This window comes from Rhodnius prolixus, unplaced genomic scaffold (genome assembly GCF_049639745.1).
Source record: "Rhodnius prolixus isolate KJV_2025 unplaced genomic scaffold, Rpr scaffold_4, whole genome shotgun sequence".
NCBI lineage: Eukaryota > Metazoa > Arthropoda > Insecta > Hemiptera > Reduviidae > Rhodnius > Rhodnius prolixus.
The window spans coordinates 30,111,719-30,135,043 of NW_027411614.1; the positions used below are offsets into that span (position 1 = coordinate 30,111,719).

A 23,325-nucleotide genomic window follows, 5' to 3' on the forward strand; every position below is an offset into this window, starting at 1 on the left:
AATGAATCATAATCTTAGAATACAGTGGGGTCATCCCCTCACCGTCTGAAAATAAATTATCACAGAAATTATTTTTTCGCTTGGTGAAAGAATACAAATAAATAAAATTGAGTATTTAAATTCCGATTTTTTCTTTTAGTAATATTTAAATAAATTTAAACTTTATTAAGTGCAATTGGTACTGTATATTTCTTTAGTGATGGTATAATGTAAAGGTTTGAGAGATACAGAATCTAGTCTGATGGTGTAGTTGAATAAAAATATTTTTGTATTGCTGCACAACTATCTCATTGAATTTAAATGTATTTACAAGATTAAAGTTGAAAATAAGAAAAAATTACGTTTTGCCCATTACGTAGCGAACCTGTGGATGATATGGCTGCACATTAAGAAAATCATATGATCGGTTATCCGTCGGCCATCACATTTAGTGTTGTTAAAGGCGTATACGTTTAAAGTTTGTTTAAATGCTAGTGATTTGACAATTACATAGTAATTATAAACCTTAATTAATAAAGAATTCGTCCTAAAACTAGGTTTTGTATGCTTTTACTGAAATAATTGGATTAGTTGCATTTAGCTATTTTTTAAAGATCAAATTATTAGTCAAAAATTTTGAAGGGAATTGGTTTTCTTGGTGCATTTGGACTAGGTGGTTTGTTCATAGTGTTACTTTTCTAGTTTCAGATATGTCTACCGGTCCGTACAGCTACTCATACATTTTTAAATACATCATAATCGGAGATATGGGAGTAGGGAAGTCATGTCTTCTTCATCAGTTCACTGAAAAAAAGTGTTAGTACCTATATTTTCTGATTCATTCTCTCATTGAATGTATAATGAGTTTCAATTCATTTTTAAGTTATGGCCGATTGCCCTCACACTATTGGAGTAGAGTTCGGAACCCGCATTATTGAAGTGTCAGGGCAGAAAATTAAGTTACAAATATGGGATACTGCAGGGCAAGAGCGATTCCGAGCGGTTACTAGGTACAATGCGGTACACTAATTTCTTTACTGAACAGTTATTTATTTAGTTCCTGATCCCCTAATTTTGTTTTGTAGATCTTACTATCGTGGGGCAGCCGGAGCTTTAATGGTTTATGACATTACAAGGCGATCTACTTACAACCATTTAAGCAGCTGGTTGACTGATACTAGGAACCTTACGAATCCTAGTACTGTAAGTTGTTGTGCTGTAAGTGCTGTACAAGACGGAATGAGAGTTTTCAGTTCCCTTTCAATGTTTTTTTTTTAATTTAAGGTGATATTCTTGATTGGAAACAAATGCGACTTGGATGCCCAGCGAGATGTTACTTACGAAGAAGCAAAGCAGTTTGCCGAGGAGAATGGCCTTATGTTTGTAGAAGCAAGCGCCAAAACGTAAATAAATTTGTTTCTTTCTTATCATCCTTCAGTTTTTATTTTTATTCTAACTTTTTTTTAATCCATACTTTTCAAAAATACTTGAAAAATTTATAAATATTATTTTGGCCAGTGATTTCTGACTTATTGCCTTAAGCCTTATGTGTATAATATATATATATTTTTTAATTCATAATTAGAATTGGAAATACAATTCTCATTATACCCTGTGAAACAATTGAAAAATCCAATCTACATATATAAGTCAAACTCAACCTCCTTTTTACAATAACTAAGCCAACTTCCTATTATTAAGAAGTAACATTAATGAATAACATTCATATAGTTGTTAAAGCTTCATCTTGAAGTGTCTCTAAAGAAAAGTTAGACGTTTACTTTCCTAGAAGCCTTTAAAATACAATTTTTCTTTTTAAAAAAAAAAAAAAAAAAAAAAAAAACCATCAGGTTAGCGTGGTAGCGGAACCAAAAATATCATAGCGAGGTTTAAAGAAGAGGGCTGCATCAATTCCGTAGTTTCGTTTGGATTGAGGAAAGCAAAAATAATTTAGTTCTTCTATTTGACGGATTCTTTCTCAGCACATTCAGTACTTAAGAGTAAGAAATAATTGGGAGTAAAAAACAGTAACAATAATTGAGAAATTAAAACCTGATGTACTAATTTAAAGTTTGTTTTTTTTAGTAACAATTTTTAACTTTTATATTTCCTTGGGCAGACCCTGAACTTGCAAAGAGTAAAATTCTGCGTACATACCTGAAACGTATACTTCAAAGGTATTCTGTTATTACCTATAATCTTTTTCGAAGAGAAGTTGAATCTCTATTTTGCTCTGGTAGTCTTCTTGATAGATGAGATTGAAAATAAATAGTATTAACACCATCTTAGTCCTCAATTTTCTTCGATTCTTTTTTAAAGATAAGAAAGATACAAATGTAACAAAGAAATCAAGTCTGTTAAGTGATTTGCAGTAAGATGTTAGCAATTTTAACTTATGAAATAAATATAACTAATTGGATTTTGAACTCTCCACTTCTTATTCAGTGCATCATTAAACAGCAGACATCTTAAGGTTTCTGCTTTTTTTGAATCTTGCCACATAAATCACTTGCGTAAAGTTTGACTATAATTTTGGTCGGCTGTGCACTGAAAAGAGCTCCGGGCGCCAATGAACTCTCCTTTGGAAAAAAAAAAAAATTAAAAACGGAATAAACTTAATATCCCCTTGCCGAAAGTTCCCTCAGTTTCGAGCTGGCTCCTGTAGCGAAATTCAGTTTGTAACTTTTGCATTGTTTTAGGCGGAATATTGAGTTCTTTTTATAGCTTGCCTATGTAAACTTTCAAATTGCCAAAAACTTGGATGTGAGAATTTTCGTGCTTGGCTAGAACAAGTGATTTCGAAGTGTTACTGAATGCATACTTTGCATTCGTGATGGAGCGTGCTTTTAAAAATGAAAATATTTATTCTGCCCAGGAAAAATTTAAATATATATATTTTAAAATAAATAAATAATATTATAAAATGTAATGTTTAATAAGACCATACATAAAAGTAACCACAATATACCTAAAAAAATGTTTATAACAAAAGGTGGAGATCTATTTGTTTATTTATAAACCTGTTCGGTATGAAGTTGTATAAGAGTTGATCGGCAAAAACTTCAAGTAAAAGCTTAATGTTGAAAAACTCCCAAGTTTTTCTCTTTTCTGTAAAAGTTAAGTTTTTCTAAAATAAAGGACATATACTCGCGTAATGCTATCGTGTTAACAAAACGCTGATTAATAAGTTTTCGAAAAAAACGATGCCAAAAAAGGGATAATTGGCATTTTTAACAATTTTTGTTTTTATTTATTTATTTTTTTGTAAAGAACGCGGTGGTCCAATTTTTAAGGTAAAATAAGAAGGAATAGAGTTAAATAAAGTGCTATTTATTACAATTTATGAAGCTGTAATATAAATTTTATTATTATTTTAATTAAAAAAATAGCATAAGGGTTTGTGACTTCTTATAAATTCTAAAAAATATTAATGAAATGTAATGAAATTACTGAAATGTATCAAACGTTTTAAAATACCCAAAAGTGCAGTGGATTTTTTTTTGGTACTTAATATCTTATGTAAGGATTCAATAAGCCCAATGGTTTCTCTTCTATGAGAAAGGGGGAAAATTGAGAAATATTAATTAAAACACAAACTTTTTCTATCTTTTCTAATTGGCTAAAAGTACGAGTTGAAGTAAGAATGAAATATTGATCATTTGCTGACTTATCGTTTAATCTACCGAACTTAACTTTTTAAGTTTTTGTTAAGGAGATATATGTTAGACGCTGCCACGGTAATTTATGTTAGAGGCGAGGCCCGCAAAGCTAAATGTAATGACCTACTGGGTTCTATTCCCGGTCTTGGCCTTGGATTTTATTTAATAGTTTTAATATAATATGAATATATGTATTAGTGTAGCATGTTTGCGATATCCATTTTGACGTTTTTATTATAGAGGAGAACGAGTTGAAGAGGCATTTTTGGAAACTGCGAAAAAGATCTATCAGAGCATTCAAGATGGACGGTATGTAGTAATTTAGATGTCATTGCTTTAATAATTTTAATTTAATCCGATATAATTTGTCGCCGTAAACTACTACATTAACATTAAAATAATATTTCCTTTAAAGTTAAGAAAAGGGCACTTCAGTTTTAATAAGGGATAGATTCTAAGCTCGACATGGTACCTGAACTCAATGTGGACTTTTGGCCTACCACAAACGAGATTGTAGGTACCACCAAACGATATTGCAAATTCCATCTCAACTAAATCTTGCGTCCATTTGAATGGACTAAAGCTTTTTATTCCTGCATCTCCAATATCGCAGAAAAGCTTCATTAATTACTCAGTGCAAAAACTTTAAGGTATCTACTTTCGCTAATTTGGAATTCCAAGAAGCATTGCTCAAAGTATTAAGTGCAGCCTGTCCCTTTGAACATATCCTTCCCTCTTTAGTTAGTTCTCATTTTGATCACAAACATATACGTATATGGTTTGTAACTGGAGGCAAGATTTTTCCCATTGTTGCCATTAAATCTTTTAATGTTTATTCATTATCTGCTTCAAAGAAAAATTTATTTAAAATAAGCACTAATTTTTACTACTTCTAAAAAGTACCACTTCTCTGTTTTAGATTGGATCTGAATGCAGCAGAATCTGGAGTACAACATAAACCTTCGCAAAGTGGTCGCACGACACTGACCAACGATCAGCCCAATAAAGACTTATGCCCTTGTTAAGCGACAGGTGAATTCGTTTGAAGTCTATTTATGCTCAACAATGTGGGGTAATGTTTTGGTAAAGAATAATATAATGAATACGTTGCAGTAAAAAAAATAATTTTAGCAGAATAATTAGAATTTGGAATCAGTGGTGTAACTTGTGTTCGAGATCTAAGCTTCAATCAGATAACAAGAGTCATTCCCAATCATTAGACAATATGCAGTTATGGGCAAGTGTTGGAAACCTAATTTTAAATTTGAGAACCATTGGTAGAAATGTGTTATTTCCGACTATTGGTTTCTACAGTAGAACGCCACACTTTTTTTTCTAAATAGAATTGTTTTAATTATATCCTAGGAGCTTCTTCCTGCTCACTTTTTGGTGAGTTCAGTGTTTATAACGAGAAAAAAGTTCCAGTTGCCAAAATAACCTCAGATGTTGCAGCGCCTTAAATAATAATAATAAAAAAAAATTGGCACTGCTAAATTACAACTACAACCAAAATTTCGATGATCACAGTAGTAGATCCGCTTGTTTAGAATAGTGATAGTTGCATCTAGTGATTTGTCTTTGTAATATATATATTTTTTCATCTTCTTTACAGGTATTCTACATGGGAGGCAACATCAACTTAAAAACAGTTTTTGTATCACACTACCCATTGTAAATATTCACTTTGGTGGTAGCGCACTCTGTTCTTCCCTATTACCTAAAAATCCTCCTTGTCTCCCAAGTGATCTGATCCATGTCTTTTTTTTACTATAATTTTATTCGTTATTTAATTTTTATTTAAAATATATATATAATTGTATATTACATAAAATTATTATATAAGTAATGTGCGAATGTAATTATATTAGAAACACACAAAAAAATCACTTATATTAAATTCAATAGATTTAGAACAGCAGAACTCTCTAATTATAAAAGAAGAGTGCTCATTCAAAAAAACTTGATGTAAAACATAATTATTAACGAATTTCCAAAACATCCATATTTTAATTTTATCTGGAAAACAAACCTTTTAAATGTTTTCATCTATTAATGATCCATCGGTTTAGATGAAAGTTAATGAGTATCTTTTAAAGATATCTTTTTCTTTCTGTATCCTAATTAAAAAAATATTTACGTCCTTAATTAAAAAATAAACAATATAATTGGTGTAATTATTTTTTTTAATGATCGAACAGCTTTTAAGTAGGGAATAATTATTGATTTTATTTATCCCTAAACGAGTGCGTCAGTTTTTTTTTTAATTTTTTTTTTTTTTTTTAACTCGACTGCTCACTTTATTTATTCTATTGCCATTCCAGTATATATTATCTAAGAGTTAAGTTACAAAAAAACAACAACCATTATTTTATAACTAACACCTTAAATATATGTTCACATCCGCAGACGCTCATGGTTATCCGTTTGTATTAAACATAATTACATATATGAGAAGCATAATTACATATAGGTATATGAAAAGCAGCTTACTATAAATACCCCAGAGATGTGCTCATATCAATTTTGATAATTGTATTTCTGTTAACAAATAAATATACTCTTGTTTTTATAAATATTTATTATTATATTCACGATTTTATAGTGGATACATAATTCTTATGAAATTTTCCGTTGAAAACAAATTTTAGTACATCAATATTTGAATATTTAAAGTTTAAAAATAAAATTCCATTTTATAGTAAAATTAAAATAAGATTATCAAAACAAGTTATCTGTACACAAGATCCATGGATGTATATAATAATAAATGAAAATTGAGAAACAAATAAATTTACACTGCCCACTGACAAAATCCTGCTGTCTGATGTGATTCCAAACTGACTACTGGGAGTCCACACAATTGCCGTCTATAAAAAGAGATCATATATATCATTATAAAATGATTAATGACACAAAAATAATTTATTCATTTATTTGTTTTATTTTATTTTGTTACTAAACACGTTGGCCAACAATTCAAAAGGTTTCTATGAACTTACAATTATATGTTATCTATTACACTTGGCGATACAGTTTGATATAATGAGATAAGTCTTTCTGTCATAAATGAGAGGATAATAGGCATAGATTAATAAGCAACTTATGATTTTTTTTACTAAAACTACTAAGCTCCAGTGGTTACCGCTGCCACGGTAATTTCAATGTTCCAAGGGGGAAGAAGTAGTTAAGTTTGAATGCAGAGAAGCCTATGTATGTCACCTTTATTTTTAATCAATTAAATATCATGAAGGTTATCGCGATACCAGTGACGCATAAAATCAATTTAAAATCGAATGGAAGGAGTGCTTTGATTCTCTGGTAATAAGTTTGATATATGAGTGTCACTTATATTTGAAACTTTTAAAACTAGATTTGTTTTGAGGGGAACAGTTACTTAACGTCACTTTAAGCTAAATGAGTAAGAGAGAGAATTGTTGTTGACTCATCTAGGTTAAAATCTCTAACCATAGTATTTCTTATTATTTAACGACTAAAGTCCTTTAATACATTGGATTTAGTTATGCAAGTTGTACGCCGATTCTTCACGCATTTATTCATCTGGTTGCCTGGGACTAGTTTTATTTCAAATTTATTCGGTATTATTGCCAGAATCCTTTTTTCTCATCTGCACCTTGCTCAAAATAGCCCAAGCTGAGCAAACCCGATTGCAATTAATAAGTAACCTTAAGGGGCCAATCATAAATGCACTCATTTATCCTCCTCTTTATTTTTGGAAAACAAGCTGCAATAATGAAATTTACCTGACAGAAATGTCACTCCTCGCAGAGAGGGCTTGCTTATGTTCTAAAACCGATGAAACTAATGCTGCTCTACGTAGCTTTTTGTCAATTATAGCTCGTTGTAAACCAGCAACGTGTGTTAATTCTTGATCTTTATCTAGAGAGGGGGAAAAACCCATGTTATTCAATTGTTAAACATCTAAGAAAATATCAAACAACCTTGAATTAAAAATAAATTACAATAGCTTACTAACCTATTATTATATTATATTTCTGTTTTATGTTGTTGTAAACAGTAGAGTTAGTCATGTGTAAAGAAACTCCAAGCCTTGCTAAAATATTGGCAGTATTCCAATAAGTATGAGCCGAAGATGCTTGCTGCTTTCTTTGTGGTCGACATTCAGCCATCAAGCTGGCCCAATCTACTCCTAAAGCATCACCAACACTGCTGCCTAATCACAATAAATAATAAATAATTTAAAAACCAAATTACAAATTTTAGACATGAATACATAATGTAATTTTACAAAGATGGGTCAAAAACTAAGTCAAAGCCACTGCGAATTAAGATCTACTAAAGGTACTGCTGACGAACAGCAGTGTGAAAAAGAAAAATTGTTTTTGATTTATCGGTTCACACCAAAAACTGACGCTAGATACTTAAATAAATAAAAGGTTTTCCTCTTATTTTAAATACAACTACAATAATTAGGGAATGGTTAACTTAACGAAGGTGCGTTATATTTCCACACGAAGAACCTGCATTCGAGTGCAACTTTATTTTATTTTATTTAATTTGTTTAAAGATCTGAAGTACTTTTATTTAAAAATAAGAAATACGAAAGAGATAATTTATTGTAATTTCTACTCTCTGTTAAAACCACTGATGAATAAAGAGTCAAATACCGAAAGAAATTTCGAAGACTTTTAACAAATTCTTCCTTTTTACCCTGCAATACAAAAAAATCTACATGTTTTTCCGGTCTTTTAAGTTAAAGGAAATTAAATAAATGACCTTTGTTGACTTTAGCTTCTTCTTCCAATTCGTCATCCGAAATTTCTTCGAAGTCCAAACTATCAATATGTTCGTCATCAGTTAGTGCTGCTGTAACATTAGCATTGCAGCTGACTGAAGTAGCAGAATCTTCATGGAGTTGATTAGATTGTGGTTCATGAACGCTTGGATCACTCTCTTCTTCAGCAATAGCAACATTTATTCTTCTCTCCTCCATCACTAATGGTTCTTCGAATTCAACCTGTAGATATGTTTTTATAAAAGTAATATTTATAAATTGACTTTCTCTTTCTCTAATAAATTGAAGTAGGACCATGTCCGAGAATAAAAATAAATGATTGACCCCCCCAAAATAAGATTACATCCAAATAGTTCAAACAAATTAACAGTAAAACATGAACTGAAGTTCATATAGTAGTGTAGTTCATTCGTGACGAGTTCTTTAAGAAACAGGGCTTTTGCATGAGATAAAAACCCAATTGGCTGAGGACCGTCTGTCATCGACATAACTCCCTAATCTTCAACAAAAAATCCATGCAAAATTCATTATTAGTATTGTATGTTAGTCCCACATTCTCATTGCATTTTTTATACATTTATTGAGCACCCACGTCGCAACTAGCCAATGGCTAACCTAATTCAATGCGAAGCAAAAAGCTGAACTGCTTTAAGCTAAATTTACTTCAACCAGTTCTATGCACGGTAATTTGCCTGAGGAACTATTCTCTTGAATGAGCTATATTCTTAATTATGTCAACTATTTAAAACCAGTAACTCCAAATGTTTCCAAACTATCTTTTGCATAATCTATCAATTGATGATTATTTCTCTAACATTCGATTCCAGCCCTCTACCTGTTTTAAAACATCTACAGCTTTTTTTTTTTTTTTTAAGATCGGCAATCAGAAAGAGGAAAATGTGTACAAAAGAAAGCTTTTTGTGATAGAAATAATTCCATCCCTGTTTTTATTGTATTAGAAAGGGAAGGGCTCCCTTTTTCCAATTTCCTTTAAACTCGGTACCCACATTGCTCACATGAAGGTGTAGAACTTTCATTAGATACATTTTCCAGGAAAATTCGATTATGGATAGTTATCGATTATGTTGTGTGAGAGGGTGTGTTGATGCTTTTCTATAATGTACTATCGTATTTAAGATTTTTTTTTTCCAAACCTGGTGAACACATATTACTTACACGTAAATCTACCGCTTTATTTTAAATATTTTATCCGTGAAAATTGGTTTTAAGAAGGTTATTTTGAAGGGGTGAAAGTAGCTGAACAGAAGAATGTTTACTTTAGAGTTAATGACATGTTTGGTAGAGCATGCTCAGCATTAACTTCCTAAGAATGACTAAAGGAAAAAAGTTTACACATTACGAACACGAAATAAGAGTACTTGCTCTTATTCTTTCTAGTATTTTTTTTTTTTTGTGTATTCGTAACTTACCATCTGCTGCTCTTCGAAATAAAAACAAATTTATCAATTCCTGAAAAGAATGGAAGAGATGATCTTAAGGAAAGAGGACGAGGCAATCATCGCCAGCCAACTACTAACATCTATACCTAACCCCCATCACAAACTACCTGAACAAAATTCCTAAAGCAATCAATGCTTCCTCCCCACTCAGAATTATTATGAACAACAACCTGCCCTTGCAGTTTTCAAGTATTTAGCCTCAAACAATCTTTCTTTTCAGATAAAAGTCTCAGTAGTAATATAAACTCAATAGTAGGGTTTCAATTGTTTTTTCTCTCTCTCTTTCTAATCTAGCAGATTAGTCATCTCATTTACTGTGGAGTTAAAAATAAAAATGTCTATTATAACGATTCCCTAAAACTACCACCTTTATAAATGTTTTATTTGTGATTGTTACAACCCTCTTAACATTTCTGGTTAACAGTAATCGCTTCCTCAAAGATAATGAAGCTAAAGCGATTTTAATATTAAAAAAATAATCTTACATCCTCACGATTGAGTATATCGTCTGCATCATCGCTAATATCACTCAATTCTTCTTCCAATGGTGGAGGTTCTTCCACCCTTGGCCGCTTAATAACTTCTTCCATTTCATCTCCTGAACTACGACCCAATCGTTTGTTAGCATCGCCTAAAATGAATAAATAATTTTTTATTCATTACATTAAGCGCCTCAACATCTGGGGTTATTGGCGCCCGAAGAGTTATACAAGGGTACTGCCGGCCACTTTGCACAGTGTTTTGACAGTTACCTCTCGCAATGCAAGGTACAAGAAGGCAGCCACCGGTCCAAAAGAAGGCCAAGGTGGACTTTATTTCCATAAATTAACAGATTTTTTCTTATGTTCACCTACATATGTAACAAACCTCACAAACATCATAGCCTTTTGCATAGTCCTTTTTTGAGGTCAATCCTCTTCGAAGAGACGACGAGCTCAAGAGGGATGTCACAGTTCACCACGACAAACACACGCCATAGAAGGTATTTATACGACTTTATAATTTTACTTTCAGTTTATGACTTATTTTAATAATTAACTGCTTTTTGTAGATGAAACATTACCACGAAACTTACTTTGCTCTTTTTCTTTGACAGTTTCGCCTAAAGCGTGCTCTTTTTCATTGATTTCATTGGTGTGATGAGTTCTCCTAAAATAGAATCATTAATTAAAGTGCTTTTAATTACAAAATCAACCGGCCTTTCCAAATAAAATAAGAATCAGATGTGATAAAATACATCTGATTTTTATTTTCCTCTTCTTTCAATTCTTATAGTTCTAATTGATTCTCCTCTCACTTCTTTCTCTCCTTAAATTATTTCTCAGTATTACATACAGGTAATAGAATTCCCTCGTGACTCTTTAGAAGCCTAGAACCCACCCCTTTCAGACTGCGTCCAAATATTTTCTAAAAAAGTTTTAAATAATTATAAATCTAAAAGTCTAACATGAGAGTACAAAGCTAAAGCAAATTGCATGAGCATTTCAAAGAAAATCTAATTCCAAATAAAATAAGTAAATAAATAGATAATTTCGATAATGCAGGTAGAGATATTTTATCGCTAACTTACGGTTGGATTCCTTGATGGCATAAGCTTTAGACTTCCTGCGAGTTTAGGATATTTTGTAGACAACATAGAACATTTTTTTAAAACCACTTTTCTTACTTCCCAGTGAAACCAGCGAATGAAACTCTGGCATAATGCACTTATTGATTCTCCGTCTTACAATTAAACCATTTGATTATTTACGTCAATTAAGGGATTTAAACCAGTTTTTAACTACTTGCAGTAAGAGGTTTTATAAAAATAGCCACGAATGAATAATTTCTTCTTTATAACATTAATTCGATTTGAATTAAATGAAAATAAATACATTTTAAAAGAAATATGCAATACTCTAGACTTAAGGGCTTTCAAATTCAGCAAACAATTTTTATGCGATATTTGTATTTTTAAGTTAAGTGCTTTTTTAGAAAGCTAATATAAAATTACAATAATAAAGAAGGAATCATTCACACTTTTTCCCCTAATTGAATTTAATCAGTATATTATTTTCGAGTAATCCATTACCAGAAAGAATGCCAACCGCGCACTCTAATCTACATGTGGGAAAGTCGGGTTCCAGTCTAGGCTCTTTAGATTGGTTCTGGTTTAATGTTATGTTTAATGTCTGCTAATAAGGGTAGTTCTCAACTTTCCCTCCATTCTTTCTCTCACGATGAGTCCAAATACTCGCCCGCACCAATAAACGTACGTCACTAAACTAGAACTATGTGTAAAGTGGAATTTCCAGCAACCTTTCTCCCAATCTGTACTATATATAATATAGAATAAGTAAAGTAAAGTAAAGTAATCGCCTATTTTTTCAGGCGGGGCTTAACGTCCAACTACCAAATTAGGTGTCGTGGACGGAGGCGACTAGCAAACATACTTTACTGTAAATTTCTTTTATTAGCCATTAAATAAAATCCAAGACCAAGACCGGGAATCGAACCCAGTACCACAATACATATTAGCTTCGCAGGTCCCGCCTCTAACCGCTCGGCTACCGTGGCGCCTTATATAATATAGAATATAATTATATATAAAATTCCTCAAAACAATAATTGTAATTCAAAAATATTTAAATATTACTATAACTATAATACATTTAAAATTTTGAAAATTAATTAATATTACAGGTAACTTACCGCTCATCATGATGAGGTATAGGAAGAATATGAGACCTACCACTATGCCAGTCAGAACCTCCTCCTCCCCCTCCGCCAGTATTGTAATTTGACCATTCATCTCCCCCGTCATCACCTCTACATCTGAAGAAAACCATCCAGTAGAACTATTAATATTTAATTTTAATCAGATAAAGTTATTCATTAGTTTTCCCACAAATTCTAAACACATCCATTAAAATTGTTTTAGTCAGAATAACTAAATTCTTCTTTAGTACATTTTTGCTAGAAGCTTAGAACAGAGCAACAATGTGTTCCAAAGGTCTCTATAACAATAAGATGAATAACGAACAAAAATGCAAAAAAAGAAATGCAAAAAGACAAAAAGTCTGCAAGCAGAAAATTTTTCATAAAGGGAAATTCAATTATCTAGATTAATGAATGAATAACAAAATTCTTCAAACTGCTTAAAAATACCCAAACATTTTCAAACTTAACATGCTCACACACAGAATTTCCGTAGAATACCTGTGATTAGAATTAGAAGAATCTAGTCTGATTTTCCAGATTAAGAAATTAATTTGTGGTTAAAAGCATTGTTGAATTATAGACATCCTAGGCAGACCCCTAGCGCTTTAATGGACTTAAAAACTTTTTATTTAAGCGTCTAATTCGAAATTTTTTGGGATTTTTCTTCTTCTCTGTTGTTTAAGTTACACAACTAACACAGCCTTATTTAATTTTTAAATGTGCATTTATTAAGGCATGACAGTTTTTCTTTAATTATCCAGTTAATAAAGTTACAGTCTAAAAATCACTCCTAGAAACTAGTTCTGGTCGAGGATTTAGTTTAGTTTCTTGTACAGGATGTGGAAGTGACTATTTTGTGTAGAGGACTAATTGATAGTTTTTTTTAATGGATATAATTTTTTACTTTCTCGTTTAATACGTCAGTTAAAGAGATACTGAATTTCAGGCACAATTTCCCAACTCTTTATAAATAAACCCTTAATTTAGAAATAATTTCTATTAATAATAAACAATGGTACCTGTGAGATAGGAGAGATAGGTATCTCCACAGATACGTAAGGCACAATTTAACATTAAACAGGAATCTCAATTTTTTTTCATTTTAGTATCACCATTATTCATTAGGGAGCTGGCCTCCCTCCATTTTTAAAAATCACTATTTTCGATTTGTTAAGGTTAATATTCAAATTCCACAAAAGACAATATTTATGAAAAGAATTTCTAATTTGTTGTATCTGTCGCTTGTAATACCAAATCGTCCGCGTAGGCCATCATTTTTAACAAAGTAGGCCACTCCAAAAATAAAAATTACCAACACGTTCTAAACTTAACATTAGCCAAAATCCTTCAACTATAACTATTACCAACAAAATAGCGGACAACGGTTAAAGAATTGTGATAGAGCAATAATACCAATAAAATTTATACACAATCTCAAGTAGTTTTGATTGATTTAGAGGGAATAAGTGACTCTTCAAAGAAAATATATATTATTGCCCTGATTCTTTAATGTATTATTAAAATAAACAAAAAAACAATAAAAATAATGTGATGCTTCTTCAACTAAAAAGTACCACAGCATACAAAATTAATCAAGAAAACTACGTATATATATAATTAATGTAACAAACAAACCTTGATCTAGTGTCCCAGTCTCTGGAGGAATCATGATAGTCTCTCTGTTCCCAATCTCTTTTGTCTCTCTGTGATTCCTGATAGCTTCCACCACCGTTATCCCACGTTTGCCTATCTCTACGAGACCTACGTTCTGACTCTCCAGCTGAATTATAACCAGTACTAGTGCGCATTTCTTGACTTCCAACTCTTTCTCGTTCGCGTTCTGTCTCATAATTACTACGGTTTCTATCATTACCTTGAAAAAATTAAACTTTGCTAAAAAGTAGTAAATTAAAAGCTGAATTATTTTCTAATATTAAAAACATGTTTCTCAATTCCCCCCCCCCCCTAAACAAAATATCATGCTTATGTTAATATTTTTTTTTGATCCAGACCTATTTAATAACAATAGATAAAAGTGACACTAATAGTCCAGTTGTGTGCAAATAAAGAAGTAAACGATTTTGGTATAAAGGAATTTCTGTTTGGAAAAACAAAAAACCGGAATTTCGGAAACTCTTATCTGAGTACATGTATTAAAAAAATTATTTACTAATAAATTTTTTTAACTAGGAGTGATATAAACAATATTATAACCCGCCCACGACACCTAATTGATAGTTGGACGTTAAGCCAAGCCCCGACTGAAAAAGTAGACTATATAAACAATACCATAACGTACCTCTGAAAGGACTATTGTATGGCTTTTCTTCTTGTATGATTCGTCTAGATTCGTAAGATCGATCATAACTCTCCCTGCTGCGATCCCGATTGCGATCAGCACTCTTTCTTTCCATTACACGTTCTAGAGCCCGATCACGTGTCCGATCCCTTTCATAACTTCTTTCTCTGTCACCAACCTTTCTTTCGTACCTTTTTTGTTTATTTAACACATTAAAAACAATTTTTCGGATCTATTTTCAAAAAACTGAATTTGTTTAACACATTAATCGCCAAGCTTGTAAGTCATATTGTTCAAACTGTTGAAGAGTAGCCCTAAATAATTCATGTTGAATGCATAACATCGTGCTCCAAATCTGTAGATTCGATTAAAAAAAAAAACAAGTTGGCGTTCAAAGTGTTAAAGAAATTCGTATAGAAAAAACAACAACAAAAAATGGTAATGTTTTGTGGTTAATTAAATTTACTAAGTTCATTTATTTGGAGTGTTACCGCTGGGTAACTTCTCCACTCTTTTATTCTGTTATTTATTGTTATCATTGTTGCTTATAACGCAAAATGCGTTGATTGTAACTAAATAAATGATTAAAAAAAAAAAAAAAAAAAAAAAAGTTCATTTAAAAAGTTAAATTATATTTTTCAGCATTTAATAAATTAAAGAAGAAAACATTAAGAATTTTCAACCTATCTATAGTTTTATTTTCTTTTTAAAGTTGAAAAATTATGTTGAACTGAGAGAAATATAACATGCACTGAAATATGTTGGCATACACTAAAAGTGCACAATCTTAATATATCGTATTTCTGAGCCCAGAAAAAGATAAAATTATAGAATAGAATTAAATTATCCTGGAGGAACCTCACCAACGTAAGAGAATATTTACTCAAACGGCAGAAAAAATAAGCACCCTGTGGCTAAAAGAAGCTAATTCCAAGTTACCTATCATAAATCCGATCATGCCTCTTATCCTCTGTAACAGTTGATCGTCTTCGCTCTCTAGATGTTCCTCTACGATCTCTTCGTTCCCTATCTCTTTTGGCACGCTCCCTTTCCCTTTCTTCCCTGGCCCTTTCTTTTTCCTTTGCTTGTTCCCTTTCCCTCTGTCTTTCTCTACAGCGTTCTAGAGCTTCTAATCTTTCTTTTTCTCTAGCAGCTTCTCTTACTTCTCGAGCTTTTTCGCGGCTTCTTCTTCCTTCATCCTGATCACCTAAACAGTAATTCAGTAGTTACGTATTGATATATCTAACCTACTCAAGTATTTTATTAAAATAATGAACACCTAAAGTGTTATAAAATTCTATTTTGCAAAACACAGCTTAACAAAAGTATCAGTTTGGGATTTTCATCCACCATCAGAAGTTGATTAATTAATCAGTTGTTGATTGAACAAAATCAGGAGCTAGACAAGAATATACAACAGATAAAAATCAATTATATAATTCAGACTCTACATACTTAACTACGTTTTCAACAAGATGAAGAGTCATATAAAATTACATACAATTACGTTACATATAATTGCACTGTTATTCTTTTTGCTGTTATAGTTTACACCAAGAACAGTAATTGGATCACCTCACGTATGTAACCAAATAAGCCGAAAAATTAAAAGAATAATTTGAATTATTTACAAATTATTTTAAATGGTCGTAAAAGTCAGGTAAAAAACCAGGCACATAAAATTGCATTATAGTAATAATCAAATGAAAGTTTTTACGTTTATCTCTAAAGTCTGATTTCCTATCTCTTCTTCCTGCATCATCCTTGGTGCCTTTTCTGTCGTCGTCCTTTTTTCTGTCATTGCTTCTGAAATAAAATGATAAATATACGGAAATATAAAAGTTAATTATAAATTCCACTAAGATTAAAGAATTTAAATTAACTAACTTCTTTCTCAGGATAAACTAAATGAAGTAGAAGAAAGGATTGGATGAATTTAACACTAACCTGAAATGGGCTTTAAACCTTTTAGAAGAAATAAAGGTGCCGCTCCACTGGGTAATGTGAAAGCAAGATTAGGGTGGAAAAGATTGTTTTCTATATAGCAATCTAACTAGAAGCATATATAGTTTTGACAGCAAAACCGAATCAAAATGTTTTCTGATGTAGGCAGGCACTCTAATAGAATAAAGCGGTGTGGCAAAAAACCAGGCTAAAATAGAAATTTTTCAGCAAATATAGTATTGAAGTTGATCTCCTCCCTGAGTCTGGGATATAGGCACATAAGGTAATGTCCGGGAGTGTGTTAGAAACCACGACAAAATTGATTAAAAATTGATTTGGGTTGAGATTGATAAGGATAAACATCAATGTCAAAATGTTTGGAGGACAAATATAAAAGAACTTCAGGATCTACAATTAAAAACGAGAATTTATATATATATATATATATATATATACCGTAAAATATTTGTAATATTGTTTTCCCTATTAAAAGTAGTTTCTTGTCCCGGTGCAGCATTGTTTACATTCTTATATTCCTACCCTTACTTAGGATAGTTTTTTTAATACTTCTTTTTAAATTTCAATTATTTTCTCCATTTTATATTTGACCGATCTAACAGTAGTTGTAGAATCTGCCTGCCGATCTATAATTTCTGTAGAGTTTTTTTTTTTTTTACATATAATAATAATTTCTCGCCACATTTTTTATTTCAAGACTTCTCACATTACATCTTTATCATATCTCAACTTTTAGTTTGTTCCAAAACGTTAGTCTTTTCTTATTGATTTATATTATCCAATACAGAAAATTCACTATAAAAGTCACTATATCATAATCAACGGGAAAGTATTTAGGAAATGGTCTTTTATTTCCATAGCCTATTTTTTCACCACTAGAAGTGTGAAAAAAATCTGGCACGTAGCATGAAACATTATTTTCTAATATAAAAAATACTATTGTAATTTATATTTGTTCTCGAAATGTTTAGTTCCAAAATTAAGTGTAAACTGACTAAACACCATCATCAATTTAGAAGCGAATCACGTAGGAGATAACCAAGTGAACCGCGTAATTAGATTGTTTACAGCTTTAAATTTAAAAATCTCTTTAATTTCCACTGCTTTAATTATAAAAACATAAAAAGGCAAAAATTATAATACATAATGTCCTAACCTAGTACGAGAAGTAATTAGCGATGGTGGAGGGGGCAATGCAGAAGCTCTAGATGGTTTACTTTCTGGAGTTCGTGGCCGTGGTCGAGATTTAGGACTACGTCCTCTACGATTTCTTGAAGAACTTCTATGTTGACTACTTGACTTCCTTTCTAAAGATGTTCCGCGTCTACTCGGTGATTCTCTCCTCCTGCTGCTACTGCCACTGCTTCCACTTACTAGAAGTATAGTCGTAACAACAAATTATAATATTGTAACAAAGTAATCTTGGCGCCGTCTCTTGGAAGGGAATGGAGCCTATAGTTCGTTGGAGGGCCGCTGGGCGGGGCTAGCAAAAGTCGGAAGTCTAGACTTTACCAGGGCCAGACAGAGAGGCCTAGATTGTTCTGTAAGTTTCTGGCGAACTCTAGAACGTTCCACTACTGTATAAAAACCAAGTGAGCGGCCCGGTCAGTCAGTTTTTGTTGATACAGTCGAGTCTAGTGCAATTCAGTGCAGTGCGGTCGAGTAGTCAATTATTGAGCAGTTTTTACTGTGTATGTAGTAGTGTGTAACAGTAAACTGTAATGACAGTAGGAAATAGTAAATGTAGTGAACAGTAATAGTTGCTAGTAAATGTTAATAATGTTACTCTGCTAATAAACCAGGTTTGTTACAAGTTTAGCGAGTTTTATTATTTACGAACCCACTTATTAACTTGTGGCAGTCACTAGTTGTAGTTGCAGTTTTTCAAATAGAGAGGAAAAACTTTACAATATAAAGTATCATGGTGCAGCAAAATTAAAAATATTACACTTAAACGCTCATCGAGATGATTAAGTAGAGAAACTCAGATCAAAAACTATTATTCAGCAAACTCCAAGTATCAACCGCAACTCTATCTATCCACTTTTGACCCAGACTGCCACACCTAATTGCCGCAATTATATGACTGAAGATCGAAAATTATCCTGCTAACCAACGAAACTACACAATAAAGGTATTATTAGAAAACGAGTTTACCTTCGCTCTTCCACATGTTTTATTAATTTTTTTTAATAATTTATTTTTGAAAATTGTATGAATGCTTTGCAATTGCACTATACTTGTAATGTATATTTCATTAAATCAAGATGAAGTAATTAGAATTAATAAATTTATATTGATCACTTGTGTTTCACACAATTCAGTTAATTAATGTTTCATAGGAATCAGCAAAAGTGACCGAATGTTCCTGATGTCAGATAATATGGGGCATTAATACGAAGCAAAGAATATAAAGCTGGCAGCGTTTGTTACAATATTTATATACATAATTTTTAAGTGACTTAAGAGTAAATCATTGCAAAATATATTAAAATAATCTTAAGCTATAAGGTCGCAAAAGTAAAAAAAAAAAACTAAGTTAAAGTATCTTACCAGATAATGAAGGCTTTTGTTTTGGAGGTGAAAGTGGTTTTCGTGGTGGAGGAGGAGACGGACTTTTGCGCCTGTTAGGTTTTCTTGTTGGCGAAAGTTTTTTATTTCCAGTCGATTTCCTAGCTGGACTGTCTTTATGCATAACACTTTTTACCCTGAATGAGAAAATTCACAATTGTATAGAATGGTAGGGGAAGAGAAAGAGAGAGAAATAATAAAAGAAAATTTCCTTTCTAGAAGCTGATTTGGAGCAAGCTAAGTAGGAAGGATAAAACAGTAATTCGTAGCTTTTCCTTTTATTAATATTTAAGACGTGTCAACATCTTGTGTAGCAGGGTGCCTTGAACCTGTTTCACTGCATTACTGGCCTCAGTCAGTGCTCTCACTTACTGACAACACTGTCCAAAACCAGACATTGAGCTGTAAGAGGCTCTACATTGTGTTTTTTATGTTTAGAAGAAACAAAGAATAACTTATAACACTAACTTCATTTAATGTAAATGAACTAACATGTTTTTTTTTAAGTTTCGCTCTGATTCTGAAGGGCTAGATGTAGATTGTCTTTTCTTCTTTAGTTCGTTTCTCCTGAGAGTACTTACGCTTGATTCTGAAGAACTTCCCGTTGATGAAGTGCTACCTGAAGAACTGGAACTACAACTGGAAGTAGAACTGCAGCGACGCTATAACATGAATCAACAGCGAATTATAACTTAAGTTAAAACTGTCTGGTAGGGCAGCTGTATAAAAGTTAATCGTCAAAAACATCGAAAAAAAAAACACCTAACTTTACAATGTTTTACTTTTTTTCTAGAATAAACAAAATGAAAGACAATTCAAAAACTTCAGCATGATTACAATAAACAACTTACGCATAATGAAATTTACAACCACATAAAGACATTCATACATACTGAAGCATAAAACTTTTTCTCCCCTATAAGAGGAAGTTTTGTTTTTCACTTCTGTATCCAATGGAATTCATGTTTGTAAAGGTATTTTTATAACATATTTTCTTGATCACTTCAGTATAAACATCATCAATACAAAATGAAAAACTAGAAAATTAGTATTTAATATTTATTTCGCTCGCTTACAGGAAACTAGAGAGATTTTTCAAAATTGATCAACTATTTTCTGGTGAACAACTTTAGTGAGAACTTTAAAAACATTTATTAGAACATTTTTCCTAAGAAATTCATGGCTGACAAGAAATGTTCTGGAATAAGAGAGGGAAATTATTAATTATCTCTCCCCCAAGGCGTCATTTTAGGTATAATGGGTTTTATTAACATTACTAACAATAAAAATAAAATTTGTTGTCTAAATTCGGGGTATGAAGGACAGAGAATAAATAATTTTTAAAAAAGTCGAATCAGTGTGGTAGAAAATAAGAAAATATCAAAGGCCATGTAGAGGCAGAGACTAATATGTGTGTGTTTGTGTGGGCTCGCGTTTAAACGAAAGAAGACATAAACTAGTATATTTCTTAAAACCACTTTTTCGGTTTCAAAGTTCCCTAAAAAACGTAATTCGGTGACAAGTGCATAAACATATAGCAACAATATTTCAACAATTTGAATGGTTAGAAATAGCTCTACATAAAATTAGCCAGCTTTTGGTAACCTATTCCTAAAAAAAAAAATAATTGCAGAAGAAAGGTTGCAGGAGAATAGGGTAAAATTATGCTCTCTCTTCTATGACTCCGTTGTAAAGCATTATCAGTTTTTCATGGCCTTTATTAGTAAGATAAATAAAATAAAAAAATACATTTATAAATACAACAATGCAGCTTAATTTCGTAGTACATAACATATAAAGATTTAGTCATTTTTCTTCAGCATTATATTGCTTATTAACATCTATTGTTATTCTAAAGTTGGTACGTCTTCTGTCCCGTCTGCTTACGAATTCAAACAGGACAGAAGACACACCATCTTTAGAATAACAATGTAAAAATAGTTTTTCAATAAGCGGTGAAGATGACGTAGTCCCTAGGTCGAAAGCTCAGCAAAATAAAAATAAAATAACAGAAATTGGCTATATTCTTTCTTCCTGCGGAATTATTAAATAAATAAATTATTGGGCCACCAAAAACAGTAACAAATAATTATGAAGGTTGCCTCTAACCCAGATCAGTCTTTTGTACCAGTAATTAATAGAGTAAAATTACTCACTTTTCCAGGATCCTGTTTCCTCGTTTCTTTTTTCATCTGAAGTTCAAGCTCACGCTGAAGTAACTGTCTACGCTTCTCAAGTGCCTTTTCATCCTCGTACTCTAAATCTGTCTGATCCCAAGTTTCCCAATTAACTTCTGGGCTGACTCGTCGAGTCAAATTTGAATGAATCCTTTTGTCTTCACTACGGCCTTGTTTTGAATCTCCCTCCTTCTTTGAACTTCTCTTTGATGGACTTATAAGAGTATGTGTATTTGAAAGCCTGTAGAGAAGTGTTTAAACATGCACATTACATCTTTTTTATATAAATAGAAATAAAACAGTGCAGCTTCGGTACACATTTTAAAAAATGTTTAAAATTTAACCCATCACTACTCGAAGTGCTAACTAGTGAGTAGCAGAGCTTCTGAACACTAAAACTGAGGCGCTGCAGTAATTTACCGTCTGCAGCATAAAAATATACTACTTGTTATAATGAATATAAATAAAATTTTACGTCCTAAATCAATGAATTACTGCAGAAAAAGTATACATCAGTATTCCAATTTATATTTAACAATATTTGTCTATCTTTTTCTGTAAAAGTTTTTTTAGAAAATTAAGTCATTTATAAAAGCTTTAACAGTTTTTTACAAATTTGTTTAAAAGACTTTATATGTGATTAAATGTAATGTTACTTAAATTTAGCCCGACATATTAAAAGCAGATTATAAAACAATTATAAAAACGTGGAGGAGTAAAATCAAATATAGTAAGTAACTGAATAGATAAAGAGTTGAATTAATTAATTTGACAAAAATTATAAGATAAGAACAAAAATAAAAAACTATAAAACAGCAATGTGTTTTTATTGTATATCTTCTCTAACGTTTTACCAGTTCTCTATAGCGTTTCATATCAGCAACTCGCTTTTGCTTAAAGAAAAGTAAAGTCCATTGTTCAGTCAGGCCTTACAACTACCAAATTTAGATGTCGTGGACCATGGAGAATTTTGAGCTTATCCTTTTCCTAACATACTGCACAATATTTGAATTTTGTAGTGAAAAACATAGATTTTTATAATTTTACATCATTAAATGCAATTTGTATTTAATGATCAAAGCTGCATAAAAACGAAAACTCATTCCTCCAACTAATTGTTTATAACTTACTTGCAAGATTTACCATAGGGACAGTTTCCTGTTTGAGCCCAATTACGGCAGAAGGACTCTTGATTTGAAACGTTTACAGATAGCGAAGTCGTTGCGGATGAAACATTGGATGCCTTTGTACCCAGTCTTTCGAAAACACTTGGCCGCTTCTGATAGTCCTTGCTCGTAGATGAGATATTACTTTTACTAGAATCCGCTTTTCGTTTGCTCGTTTTGGACATCTTTGTTCCCCCAAAATATTTTGGATGAGGTAATTTTTCTGAGAAAATAATAATTATGCATAAGAACCATTAAACGTTATTAATTATTGACATAATCATTTTCTAAAAGTTTTACATTTTTAGAATGAACATAAGTCCGCATTAGCACAAAGCATAAAAGCAAGTTCGAATCCTACAAATCTGGATATTACTTTAAGTAGTACTTTAGAATTAAATATTGTACTACTTAAAAGTTACACAAGAATTAAAAAATAAACTTTTAACCACTATCGATTAAGTTAATCCCACATACACCTCCTGACCGCGTAAGTCAACACAAGCTAAACCTGATCTACTGAACTAACTACTCCTCCAGATAGGAAAATTTGAAGATCTTATAAAAGATCGTGCTTG

At 31.7% G+C, this 23,325-nt stretch overlaps 2 protein-coding genes across 7 annotated transcripts; one reads left to right on the top strand and one right to left on the bottom strand.

Annotated features, from left to right (window-relative positions):
• The first annotated feature begins 209 nt into the window (after positions 1 to 209).
• Positions 210 to 6,211, top strand: Rab14 (RAS oncogene family member Rab14). Of its 4 annotated transcripts, none has more exons than XR_012459542.1 (8): positions 210 to 536; positions 682 to 795; positions 863 to 989; positions 1,065 to 1,182; positions 1,264 to 1,382; positions 3,879 to 3,947; positions 4,558 to 4,721; positions 5,251 to 6,211. XR_012459542.1 is itself a non-coding variant. In XM_074131445.1 (8 exons), the coding sequence occupies exons 2-7, from the start codon at positions 690 to 692 to the stop codon at positions 4,661 to 4,663; spliced, it is 645 nt and encodes a 214-aa protein (XP_073987546.1). In that variant the 5' UTR covers positions 210 to 536; positions 682 to 689; the 3' UTR covers positions 4,664 to 4,710; positions 5,251 to 6,211. The 4 variants fall into 4 exon arrangements, 3 of the variants coding, with proteins under 3 accessions (XP_073987546.1, XP_073987545.1, XP_073987547.1); XM_074131445.1 differs by having other exon boundaries at positions 4,558 to 4,710; XM_074131444.1 differs by having other exon boundaries at positions 4,558 to 4,670.
• Positions 5,397 to 23,284, bottom strand: LOC141455922 (uncharacterized). 3 transcript variants are annotated; one of them, XM_074131423.1, is made up of 17 exons: positions 23,048 to 23,284; positions 22,712 to 22,970; positions 21,561 to 21,822; positions 19,897 to 20,066; positions 19,387 to 19,541; positions 17,990 to 18,206; positions 16,589 to 16,674; positions 15,811 to 16,078; positions 14,872 to 15,062; positions 14,208 to 14,445; positions 12,564 to 12,686; positions 10,948 to 11,021; positions 10,358 to 10,503; positions 8,394 to 8,634; positions 7,633 to 7,830; positions 7,400 to 7,535; positions 5,397 to 6,505 (listed from the first exon to the last, which is right to left on the bottom strand). In XM_074131423.1, the coding sequence occupies exons 2-17, from the start codon at positions 22,930 to 22,932 to the stop codon at positions 6,430 to 6,432; spliced, it is 2,802 nt and encodes a 933-aa protein (XP_073987524.1). In that variant the 5' UTR covers positions 22,933 to 22,970; positions 23,048 to 23,284; the 3' UTR covers positions 5,397 to 6,429. The 3 variants fall into 3 exon arrangements, with proteins under 3 accessions (XP_073987524.1, XP_073987525.1, XP_073987523.1); XM_074131424.1 differs by having other exon boundaries at positions 16,589 to 16,677; positions 22,725 to 22,970; positions 23,048 to 23,283; XM_074131422.1 differs by having other exon boundaries at positions 16,589 to 16,677; positions 23,048 to 23,283.
• Positions 23,285 to 23,325: the final 41 nt, after the last annotated feature.